At 31.6% G+C, this 11328-nt stretch overlaps 1 protein-coding gene across 1 annotated transcript; it reads left to right on the top strand.

Moving 5' to 3' along the window:
• The first annotated feature begins 1471 nt into the window (after positions 1-1471).
• On the top strand, positions 1472-6875 carry LOC100800126 (polyadenylate-binding protein-interacting protein 12). Its single transcript, XM_014776409.3, has 12 exons — positions 1472-1660; positions 1772-1818; positions 1898-2435; positions 2510-2620; positions 2821-2865; positions 2958-3030; positions 3110-3222; positions 3327-3386; positions 3511-3558; positions 3731-3799; positions 6411-6472; positions 6568-6875. Exons 3-12 carry the CDS (start codon positions 1965-1967, stop codon positions 6623-6625), a joined length of 1110 nt encoding a protein of 369 aa, XP_014631895.1. The 5' UTR covers positions 1472-1660; positions 1772-1818; positions 1898-1964; the 3' UTR covers positions 6626-6875.
• The last annotated feature ends 4453 nt before the right edge of the window (positions 6876-11328 follow it).

Below are 11328 nucleotides of genomic sequence, written 5' to 3'. Positions count from 1 at the left end.
AAATCCTTGATTTTGACTCATCATATTTTAAAGTGTCTTTCCTTTTATTTATCCTTACTAATTAAATAAGGAAAAAAGAAAATTAATAATTTTCTATTTGCACTTTTTTGTCAGCTTTTTCTATTTCTATTTAAACAGAACACAAGAATTCTTTGCTTTGGGCCTTTTATGGCCTGTGTTCCTTTGTTCTGTTGAAAATATATATATATATATATAGAACATAATAAATGAAGTGGAAAAATAAAGTTGTGTAGCTTACGCACACATGAAGTATGGAAGAATCCTTTCATGTGGCTACTTGCCTACTGTGTATTTTCTTATGTGGCAACACTGATGAATGTAGCCACGTAAAATGAACTTGTTAAAGTGAAGAGTAATTTAAAAACATATGTAAGTATAAAGATTAATTTAAAAAATGAAAACTAAATTGGAAAGTGAAATCCTCTCACATTACTAACATAAAAAGGATTATATTTTCTCTAAGAAACAAAATCCCCATCATGCATTAATAACTATAGTTAATTTTTGTTTTCTCTTGCAATCTTTATAATATGATATTTTCATATTAATAATAAATAAAATGGGTGTTAATTACAATCATGAATAATTCATCAATTCTTTTGTTATAACGGTAAGATGAAAATTATTATTATTATTATTATTATTATTATTATTATATATTTTTAAAGATTTTTGTTAACCTATTTTTTAATATATCATTTTCATCTTTATTTTTAAATTTAATTTTAATAATTTTTGTAAAAATAATTAAATTAATTTTGTATCTAATACTATATAAATTATTAATGATAAATTTAAAATATAATTTAAATACTGAAATATGTTTTAATATAAATTTTAATTATAATATAATTTATGTATTAAAACATTTATTTATTATAAATTTTAATTATATAAATAAACATTTATTATGTATATTGTACAAGTTAAAATACTAATTTTCTGATAAATAATAATTAAAATTGTTATAAAAAATTATAAACAATATAAAATTAACGTTTTTAATATTAAGTATTAACCTTTAATAAAAAAATTAAAAATAACTTATTATAAGAAAATTCAGTTTTTTTTTGTTTTTTTTCTTATTTATTGAAATTTTAATTTTTATATTTTTAAGTGCTTGCATCATTATATCAACAAAACGGCAAAGCAAGATCAAACATGGAAAAAGCAGTTCCCGTTTGCATTCACAAGCAAATAACAATTCAGAAGATTACTGAATCTTTTCCATTAACTTTGTATTATTCGTCGTCCCCTGTTGTTATTAATCTCCGTAATTATGTTTAATTCCATTAACATCACCTGTCATGAAAGGTAAGTGTCTCATTAATTGATGTCTTAAAATCCGTGGCTTTTGTTTTTGGGTATCCTTCCTACGCGTGGCGACATGTGTGACTGAATGGGCAGTTGTGGAAAATTAATGAACAATTAAAAAAATAAAAATAAAAAACAAAAAATTGGGTCACGCTATTCATTTTTTTCTTTGATTCATTTCATCATCACCATCAAGACAATAACATCATCAATTTGGGACGTTCTTCTTCTTCTCAGCTGCAAGGTCCAAAAAGTCAGTGTAGTGAAAACAGACGATCCGAAGAATATTACCCTCTTTCATCTCTCTCTATAACATTATTCATAAGTAAGATAAAAACCTTTCTCTCTGTCAAACACACCAATTTCTCTCTCTCTCTCTCTCTCTTTTTCCTTTCTGGGGTTTTAAGGTTGTTTGCTTTTGTATCTCAATCTCCAGGTTCAGTTTGATCTTATGTCAATGAAGGATTTTTAGACAAAACCCAGGTTTGTTTTCGTCTCAAATAAGGTTTTCTCGTTCTGGGTCTTTTCATTTCGTTAAGGTTGTTTTTACTGGTTGATACAGATTCACAGGAAAAACCCTTAAAGCGGAGAATAAAAGGCAACGACTTTTCATCTCTACGCAAGTGATTATGGCGGTTGTTGAGAATGTTGGGGCCAAAATCGGTTCTTCGAGCCAGAGTTTGGAGAACGGTGTAGTGTCAGCGGATTCGGGTGAGGTTGAGAAATCGAAAACCAGAGGCGATCAGGATATGAACAACGGCGTTTTCAACCATCAACAGCACCAAGAGACAGTTCCCGGTACCATGCCAGTTCCTAACGGCAATTTCAGCTACAAGCACGCTAATGGGGTGAACAATGATGGGTATGGGATGAATGGGGTCATGAGTGAAGAGAATGGGGGTGAGAGTTTCAAGCGTGATATGAGGGATTTGGAAGAGCTTTTGTCAAAATTGAATCCCATGGCTGAGGAATTTGTGCCTCCATCACTAGCCAATACGCATGGCCTTTTAGCTGGACCTAATGCTGGGTTTGGTTACACTAACAATTTTATACTGCCTAATAACTATGGAAATACTAATGGCCAAACTAACAACAGAAGGGTATGACTTATGAGTAATTATTTGGTTTGATTTCTATTCACTTTTTTTTCTTAATGCAATGTTGTGTGCTACAGAGGAAGAATGGCTATAATCCCGGGAAGCGAAGAATGAATCATAAAATGGATATGGAGAAAAGGGAGGAGATGATTCGGAGGACCGTTTATGTGTCTGACATTGATCAACTGGTATAAATTTTAGCTGTATTGTGGATTCTCTTGTTTGCTAGCTTGCAATGATTTCTGTGTGTATTCGTGCAAATGATTATTGTTTTTCTGTTGGAATACACGTAAATGATTGTCATTTTTCTGTTGGAATACACGTAAATGATTGTGATTTTTCTGTTGGAATACATGCAATTGATTGTCGTTTTTCTGTTGGCATCTAGGTTACTGAAGAGCAGCTGGCAGCTCTCTTTCTCAACTGCGGCCAGGTAGAAACGATTACTATTTGTTTATGATACGTGCTTTCTTCTTAATTATGGTGGATTGTGTTATGAAATTGACACCTTGTTCTTGGCTATAGGTTGTTGATTGCCGTGTATGTGGAGATCCTAACTCTATTCTTCGATTTGCCTTCATTGAGTTCACAGATGATGGTAACGTTGCTGCCAAATGTTGCTCATATGCTGTAATTATTATTGATATTTCACTGTATTAAGGGTGTTATGCCTGCAGAAGGTGCAAGGGCTGCTTTGAGCCTGTCTGGTACCATGCTTGGATATTACCCACTGAGAGTGCTACCTTCAAAAACTGCCATTGCACCAGTCAATCCAACATTTTTGCCCAGGGTAGTGTTTTTTGGTTCATGATGCCTATTGCATGTATTAGAAGATGAATGACCATAGTGAACTAACAATGCTTGCTACCTTTCTAATGGTGCTGTATTTCTCAGTCTGAAGATGAAAGGGAGATGTGCTCAAGAACAATTTATTGCACAAATATCGACAAGAAGGTAGTTTAGGATTCAACTGTTTTGTAGAATCTTGCTTGAAGAACTACTTGGTCTTTCTTTCATGTCTGTTGCTTCAATTGAGGCTCATGATTCTTAAAAAATTCTTCTCTTGTTACTTCTGCAGCTTACTCAAGCAGATGTCAAACACTTCTTTGAATCTATTTGCGGAGAGGTTTGAAGCTTTTAATGGAACTAGGATTATAGTGTTGATTGCTGGTTGAGTTTAAGCATCATATGAAATATTTTTCATTATTTTGGTGTACTCATCTAGGTTCAATACTGTTTGTTGTTGGTTTAATGATTATGTTGTAAAATTTTACATTATTTTTTATTTATTCATCTAGGTTCATCGCTTGAGGCTTCTTGGGGATTACCATCATTCAACTCGAATTGCATTTGTTGAGTTTGCACTGGTAATTTCTCACTAACTTTTCATATGTTTTTTTTTCATGAGTCAACTCTTGTTTGCTTAGCTATTTTGTATATTATCTATCTCTTTGTGAAGTAATAACCCTCAGATTGAGTGCTACTGCTGACCTTGCAGTAATGTGGTTACCCTCCTATCCCCCAACCCCCAAAAGAATCCATTCTATCTGTACTGCTCGTTGGTACACCGCACACTACACTCAATAATTGTTTTTAAGGACTTTCATAGTTATAGTAACTGCACATTGCCTGCTGAAGTAGCTCCAAAACAGTCCTTATGAAGAAAAGAATCAGAGAGATGTGTTATTTGGATGACAGAAGGTATGCTTGTGCGAGGAGAGTGTATATCTTTTCTCTTAGGAAAAGCACACAAGCATTTTTTTTTTAATTTTGGGTATTTTAGGAAAACAACATTTACTATTTATTAGTATAAATGAGAAACTAAGTCTCTCTCTGTCATATCCTCTCTTTTCTTTCAAATTTCATATGCCGGTACTTTTTGTAAAAACATGGAGAACAGTAAATCTCTCATGGCAGATCTGCAGCCATATTGGGAATGACTTCCCTTTGCTTTTCATTCACCTCCTCTTCATCCACATTGCAACCATGGGTAGAAATTGTCTAAGTTCTGTAAATCTGTCTCTCAGCAACAAATTTGATGAAGATTTGGTCTCTTCTCAGTTTTCTCTCTCAATTTCCACTCACTGCAAGTGATGATACTGGTCATATTTCTATTTTTTGCATAAAAGAAGGGTGATGCTTTGGGTTGATTCTGTATTCAAAGCAAGGTTGTCTAGATCATGATTTCACTCCAGACTTATGGTTTGTGTGTACCAGCAGTCTTGGTGACACTCACTGACTTGCATTGGTGAGATTGGGGTAAGATTGCCGAGACGAGAGTGTTTGGTTCAGTGTCCACTACCTATATATGTGTGTAAATGACACAGATATCAGAAGCTATATAAAGATGCTTATGTGTTAAATTAGGTAGTGACATGATTTTGGTTTTACATGGACGTTGAACAAAACATGCATTTAATGTTTTTGTTGACTGCCATTTTGGTGGCGTGTCAAAAACCAATTTGTAGGGAGAGAAAGAAAAAAAACTAGATCCATCTGAACCGCAATTTCTTGTTTGATGTCATCTCTCAATATGTGTTCTGCAATTGGCCTGTGGTTGGTTCGTTCTTGTTGATAACGGGTGATGATGTGTGGGCTGGTGGCAGAGTGGTGATTACAATTTGTTTGTGTATCACAGTTGTGGTTGAACACTTGTCTCCTTCAAACTTGGTTGTGGCTGACTACTGGGCGTGACCCATACTGTTTTTTTTCTACATTTTGTCAAATAATCTCTCCCCTTTTATCTTGTTTCTATTTGCTTGCTGGTTGCTTCAAACAAAATTTTACTGGTTGTGGTTAATAGTTGATGGTAGGAGTTGTAGAAAACACATCTTTTTCTTTTGGATGCTAAAACTTATATTGTTTATACTTTATATATATATATATATAAAATTGTGTCTTTTATATTATGAGCTATAATTTTAACTTCATTTGTGGGTTTCAACTGACTTGTTCATTTTTTATTGAATTTTGATTAAATGTTAGTGATGAACTATTGAGGTTTACGATTATTTTGCTTATCTATGTTATTGTATATGTGTGTGCGCGTGCATGTGCATGTATATTTGCATTTTAGGTAAGATCCTAAAGTTGACAGATTTGGTTTGAAGTCAAGCTCACACTGTAATGTTCACTCATAGGAAAGGAGAGAGAGAAGAATCAGAAGACAGATTAAATTGATTTTTTTATAACAAACTAAATATTAAATTACAACAATATCCTTAGATGCAAGTCATATAACACCAAAAGAAACTGCCGTTTCTGTCAAAAGTTCATTAGAAGGATGGGTACACTATTCATCCATGGAGTGTGGAGATTACTGTAATATGGGACTGACAAAGTTCATTACTTGCTATGAGCTGCAGCATGGGGGTGGAAAATCCACTTCAATTGTGTGACATGTGTTGAACATAGCTGGTGTTTAAGGTGTGTGCAATAAGAGTAATCAGAAGAAAGAAAAGACGTAGTTGATGGGTATTGGGAATGTTAGAAGAGGTAGTTGATGGTCTTTGATCTGGTACATGAGTATGTGCATTATAGGAATAATCAGAGGGAAGAAAAGAGGAAGTTGATGGGTATTGGGAAAGGTTAGAAGAGGCAGTTAATGGTTTTTGATCTGACACCTAAGTATGCTTTTCAGTTTTCACCTTTAGAATTCCAGAAGGATAAATGCAGTTTTTGATGCTTGATTACAATACACTGCATCTTACAAAAACTCTATAGATGTATCATACAAAAACTAAAGCTATATTTAGCTTTACATACTAAGCTCTCACTGGTGTGGTCCTGATCTTAATTTGCCTAATAAAATGCCATATTTGAAGGGTTTTGATAATCAAAGTTCTTTGTATCTATGAAATTGATCAAATGTTTTTCTTTTAAGAATTAAATGTTGTGCTTACAGGTAAGTATTAACAGTTGTCTGGAAATATTTTTGGGCTAGTGTCTCTTTGTTTCTTATCTGCCTCATTCTTGCAGGCTGAGAGTGCAATTGCAGCTCTGAGCTGTAGCGGTGTGATCTTGGGTTCACTGCCTATAAGGTTAGATTGACACATTTCCTTTGATTTCAACTGTCTGTCCTAAAACCTATGGAAACTTTTTTAATGTTTCTTCAAATATTCTCTCTGGTAAGCAGGGTTAGTCCATCAAAGACACCAGTGCGCCCTCGTGCTCCTCGTCCCCCCATGCACTGAACCATCCTTTCACATGTTTCTGGGGATGCTGCTTCTTGGAGATATATCTACATATATACATACATAGAAACAGATATATTCTAAGGGTACCTATGGCGTTTTGTTGATACTTTTGTCCATGAGACTTGCAGTATGGTATCTCTTTGTTTCCTGTTGGGGTCATGAGTTATGTGTTTAGCTTGTAGAGTTGGATGGCGTTTTGAGGATCTCCAAGGCTTAATTTATGATGGCTTGATCTTGCAGGAGAAAATTTTTAGTTGGATTTTTTTCTAGCATCTTGAATTTACTTAAAAAGGAACACGTTACAAAGTCTTCGTTTTAGTCACGTGCTGTTTTTGTTTGTGATCTTGCGTACACTAACCATCACATCACCTCACTGTCGCAACTTCTACCTGGTTTTCATTTAATTTTAATTAATAATGGTGTGTTTTAGAAATAATGTTTTAAAAGTAACGAATATAATTCATTTGCTAGTATATGTTGAGGGTTTATGGAAGAAGTTTAGTTTGATTTTTACATAATACATCTTTTAGGAGTGAAGAATTTTAAGTGTGATTAAACCCTAGGTCAAATATTAGACTTATAATTGACTCAAAAGACCAAAATTTGTGGAAATTGATCTGGGTCTTATCAAGGCATCAAAGGTCTTGATTACTTAATTAAGGTAATGAAGAAAGAGAATATATTGCTACCAATCCCTCTTTTAGAAACTAGCATGGCCAATCTGCAGTTGGTGGAAGCCACCTTTTCTTAGTCTTCCAGTCATCTAATTCCATTATATTGCCCAAACATGTTCCGAGTTTTTCGCCACTATTTTGTTTCTACGTATGTCTCTTTGGGGAGTGGAGCTCACCTATATGCCATACCCACTATTTTTAAGTATTAAAGGAAATTAATTGGTTCAATTTATATTGATTGTCTTAAAAAGGTTTTAGTCTTTTAGAGACATTTGGTATGCCTACATCTTATATTGTTGGCATTCCATTCGCCGCAATTGCTTAAAGCGTTTATGGTTGAATTTGACATCAAAACTACACCAGAACGTCAGGTGCATGCATCAATAGGTTCTGCTCTTCTTTTTTTTCATACGCTGCGGGGTGGGGTACAAGGCGTATGCATAAATATCTTATTTGTTGAAAGCAATTGTCTTGGTATTAGAGTTTTTTTTTTAATTTAACAAAATAAATTAAAATTTATTTGAAATTATTAAGATAGCATGCATAATTAACTCAAATAAATTTAGTCCTGATAAAGTCTGATAATATAAGATGTGAATAGTATAAGATCTGTTTATATAGGCTTGATTTTTTTATAAAAAAAATATTATATAGGCTTGATAAATATATACTACTAGTGAAATAAAACTAAAAATTTTGGACTCTCAGCCTCAGATGGTGACTGAAGGATACTGCGGTTGTCTTTTAAATGCTGGTTCATAAATATTATGCATTATTTTAATCTTATTTATTTTGGGTTTCTTTTCTTTAAGGAGAAATTGAGTTTAAAAAAATTATGTAAGGGGATTTTTTAAAAGGTAATTTTTTTAACGAAGATTTATTTTTAAATTTTTTTTTAAAAGAGCTATTTTAAGACTTTTAGACTTTTTCTTTTCTTTCTTTTTTTTCCCTCCAAATTTTAAGACTCAAGCATATAATATTTAAGAAATTTTAACTTAAAATTATTTTTTTTCATTAAGAAGATGATAAAATTACTAATAACTGTAGTTTTAAATATTAAGTACTTCTTTTTAAGTTTTAACTTTTAAATAGTTTTTAAAGCTTTGAAAAAGTTATATTAGTATGATATCGAAATCGAACAAGTAATACTAGATTATGTTTGATGGCGTATTGTACATTATTAGAAAGAATAAAAATAACCTATCTTACTATTTTTTTACTGGTTAGATGGATCCGACTAGATAGTTCAACGTTATCACTCATAATTTATGCTATAAAATGGAAATTACCTGACACTTAAACTTGAATTTCTTTTGTCATTCTGTGTGATACAATTATTGAATCAAACTACTTGGGTGGGCTTACCAGTGTCATTGGCTACTGGGTAGGAGTTTATGTGACATTGGTTCACTTTCTTGACAATGGTTAAAAGGTATTATTATCTAATTATAACCATTGTGGACATGTTTCTGTTATTTTTTAAGGTACCAGTGGTACCATTTTGCAAGTATTCTTCTTCGTCGATTTAAAAAAAAAGCTCAAGTACTCCACTGCATTCTAGTGGATGTTTAAACTTAATTTGTTAAGGTCTTTAGATGACACTTGGCACTAGGTCCTATATTATTATGGTCTTGTTTGAATAATTTTTTATATAAATACTTATAGCAGAAGAAGATAAGAAGGTAAATTGAGTAAAACTAATCAACTTAGCACTTCGTCTTTTAGACGAGTTAGATGCATGAACTTTTTATAAAAATTTAGTGTATAAATTAATTTTAACTTATAAAAAAACTCAACTCATTACTATGAATACTTTTGCAAAAGTTTATGTACATAGGAGTTATGTTTATTATTTTCTTCCTATTCGTTTCAATCTTGGAATTCTACCCGAGAATACAGTGCTTAATCACGAATAAAGAATTCAGATTCTCATTGCGATCGCAAACTGACTTCTTGGCTCCGAACACCGTCTAATTACAGTGCCAATAAAAGAAAAGAACATCATCGTATAGAAATACTTTTTGAAGGATTTATAATAATAATTTGTTTATCTTACCTGAAACAAGACAAGAAGTATAAATAAAATAGCTGTAAAATACATATAATTATTTAAACTAAAACATTTGTCTTTTAACTACGTATTTTATTTTTGTTATCCATTTGTTATATGATATACACAACACAGTTGACCATTCATTCGAAGGTTTCGTATCATAAATTGTTTTTTTCTGTCAGCAGATAACAAATCCAAGCAGACTTTGATGGAAAGAATGATTCATAATTGACGAGCTAAGGATTGAAGGGGCTCCTCTTGAATTCAAGATTACCACCTCCTAAGGTTAAGGTCTTTGACTCTCTCATGGTTGAACGTTGGAATTTTTTATTTTTATTCAATTTGAAACTGAACCAAACATCTATTGCAGGCAGGCAGAGTCAGATATTTTATCTCAAGGAGGTTGAAATTAACGACAAAATATTTAAGTTAAAGAATTAAATTAATTATTACTACCATCACACAATATAAGATTCAAGAAAAAAAGTTTACAAGTTGAATGAGACTACAGTTCTTTTAAGTTCCCCTTCTCCTACCCCTTATTAACGTTTCATTGGTTTTAATATGTTGGCAAGACTAATGCAACAAGAAAAAACCAAAAACGTGAACCTACTTTTACTATTTGATTCAGAGTTAATTCTAACACACCGGAGTGTTTGATGATGGCTTTATGTTAAATTCATGATCCAATCTAATTAAACTTAATCGATTTAGTTCAGTTTGCTTTTTCTAAATTTTATTTTAACCCAACCTAATCCAATTAATTTATAAACGATTTAATTTGGTTCGGATCAACTGATTACCTATTTAAATTTTATATTTTTTTCTTAAAATTATTATTTTATATCATGATTCATTCAAATATTCAATACAATTAACTATATACTATAAAATAGTAAATTGATTCATTGAATATCATCAACAAAATACTCTTGAATAGACTAATACAAATTAAAACAATATATTCTTCAATAATATTTTTCTATAATAATTTGAATTACAACTATTTTCTATAAACTAATTTTTTACAATAAATTTTACTTAAATAAATGAACAGTATATAATTCATTAATATAATAAACATGAAAGACAAAATAAATATGAAAAAAGATAAAACAAATAACAATGTATTTGAAAGTAGTACTAATTCCAACAATTATTCTTTCAACACTTCGAGTTCCAATAATAACAATATTTAAAGCTAAACCAAACAACTTTATAAATTTTGATCAGTTTTGATTGATTCGCTTCGGTTTTGATCGGATCTATAAATTTAAACTAGTGACTCAATTTGTAAATGAACGATTTTGATTGGTTTGATTTTATTTTAACTCAAATACATAAATGACTTAACCAAACTGTTTGGATTGATTTAGGTCAATTCAAGTTCAAAGTGAATAATATCTATGAAGATTCCTACAAATACAACATAATATTAGAATTTTGTCTTATGTATTAAAAAAAGTTTTCTAAAAATTAGTCTATTGTAACTCACTTTTACAATTAATTCGTTAAAAACAATTGAACGGACTCACTTTGTATTGGAAAATTAGAAATATAATTTAATAGTAGTAAAAATAATAATAAGAGAAAGGTAACAAAGAGGGAGGAGAAAAACATGGGGATTTCTCCGAATCTTATTCTTATGTGATAGTATAGTGATTGCAATGATGTGTGATTGTAATGATCATTTGGAATTATATGGGAAGGGAAGAATTGCAGCAGGTAATACATTTTCATTGGGAATAAAATAAAATAATGTTGTCGCCGTCGCCTTTCGCGGTGAGATGCCAGGAGGTCTTTCACTTTTTCGTCTCAACCACAACACAAGCAAGTCTTATGAGAGTTTTCATTCAATGCGTAATTAATGTGTGCGTGTGCATTTTTTTTTATAAAAAAAAATTGTATTAACAACATAAGTCACGAGCTACTATTCTTTGGTTGTTTCAAATTTATCCGGAGTATATATAACT

Source organism: Glycine max, chromosome 6, assembly GCF_000004515.6.
Source record: "Glycine max cultivar Williams 82 chromosome 6, Glycine_max_v4.0, whole genome shotgun sequence".
Classification (NCBI taxonomy): Eukaryota; Viridiplantae; Streptophyta; class Magnoliopsida; order Fabales; family Fabaceae; genus Glycine; species Glycine max.
This window is presented reverse-complemented; position numbering and strand designations above follow the sequence as displayed.

Excerpts from the sequence above, each read along its gene's own strand:
- LOC100800126 (XM_014776409.3), top strand. The coding sequence starts at position 1,965 with ATGGCGGTTGTTGAGAATGTTGGGGCCAAAATCGGTTCTTCGAGCCAG. Across the intron at positions 2,621-2,820 it reads TGTCTGACATTGATCAACTG|GTTACTGAAGAGCAGCTGGC; the intron begins GTATAAATTTTA and ends GTTGGCATCTAG. Across the intron at positions 3,559-3,730 it reads TTGAATCTATTTGCGGAGAG|GTTCATCGCTTGAGGCTTCT; the intron begins GTTTGAAGCTTT and ends TTATTCATCTAG.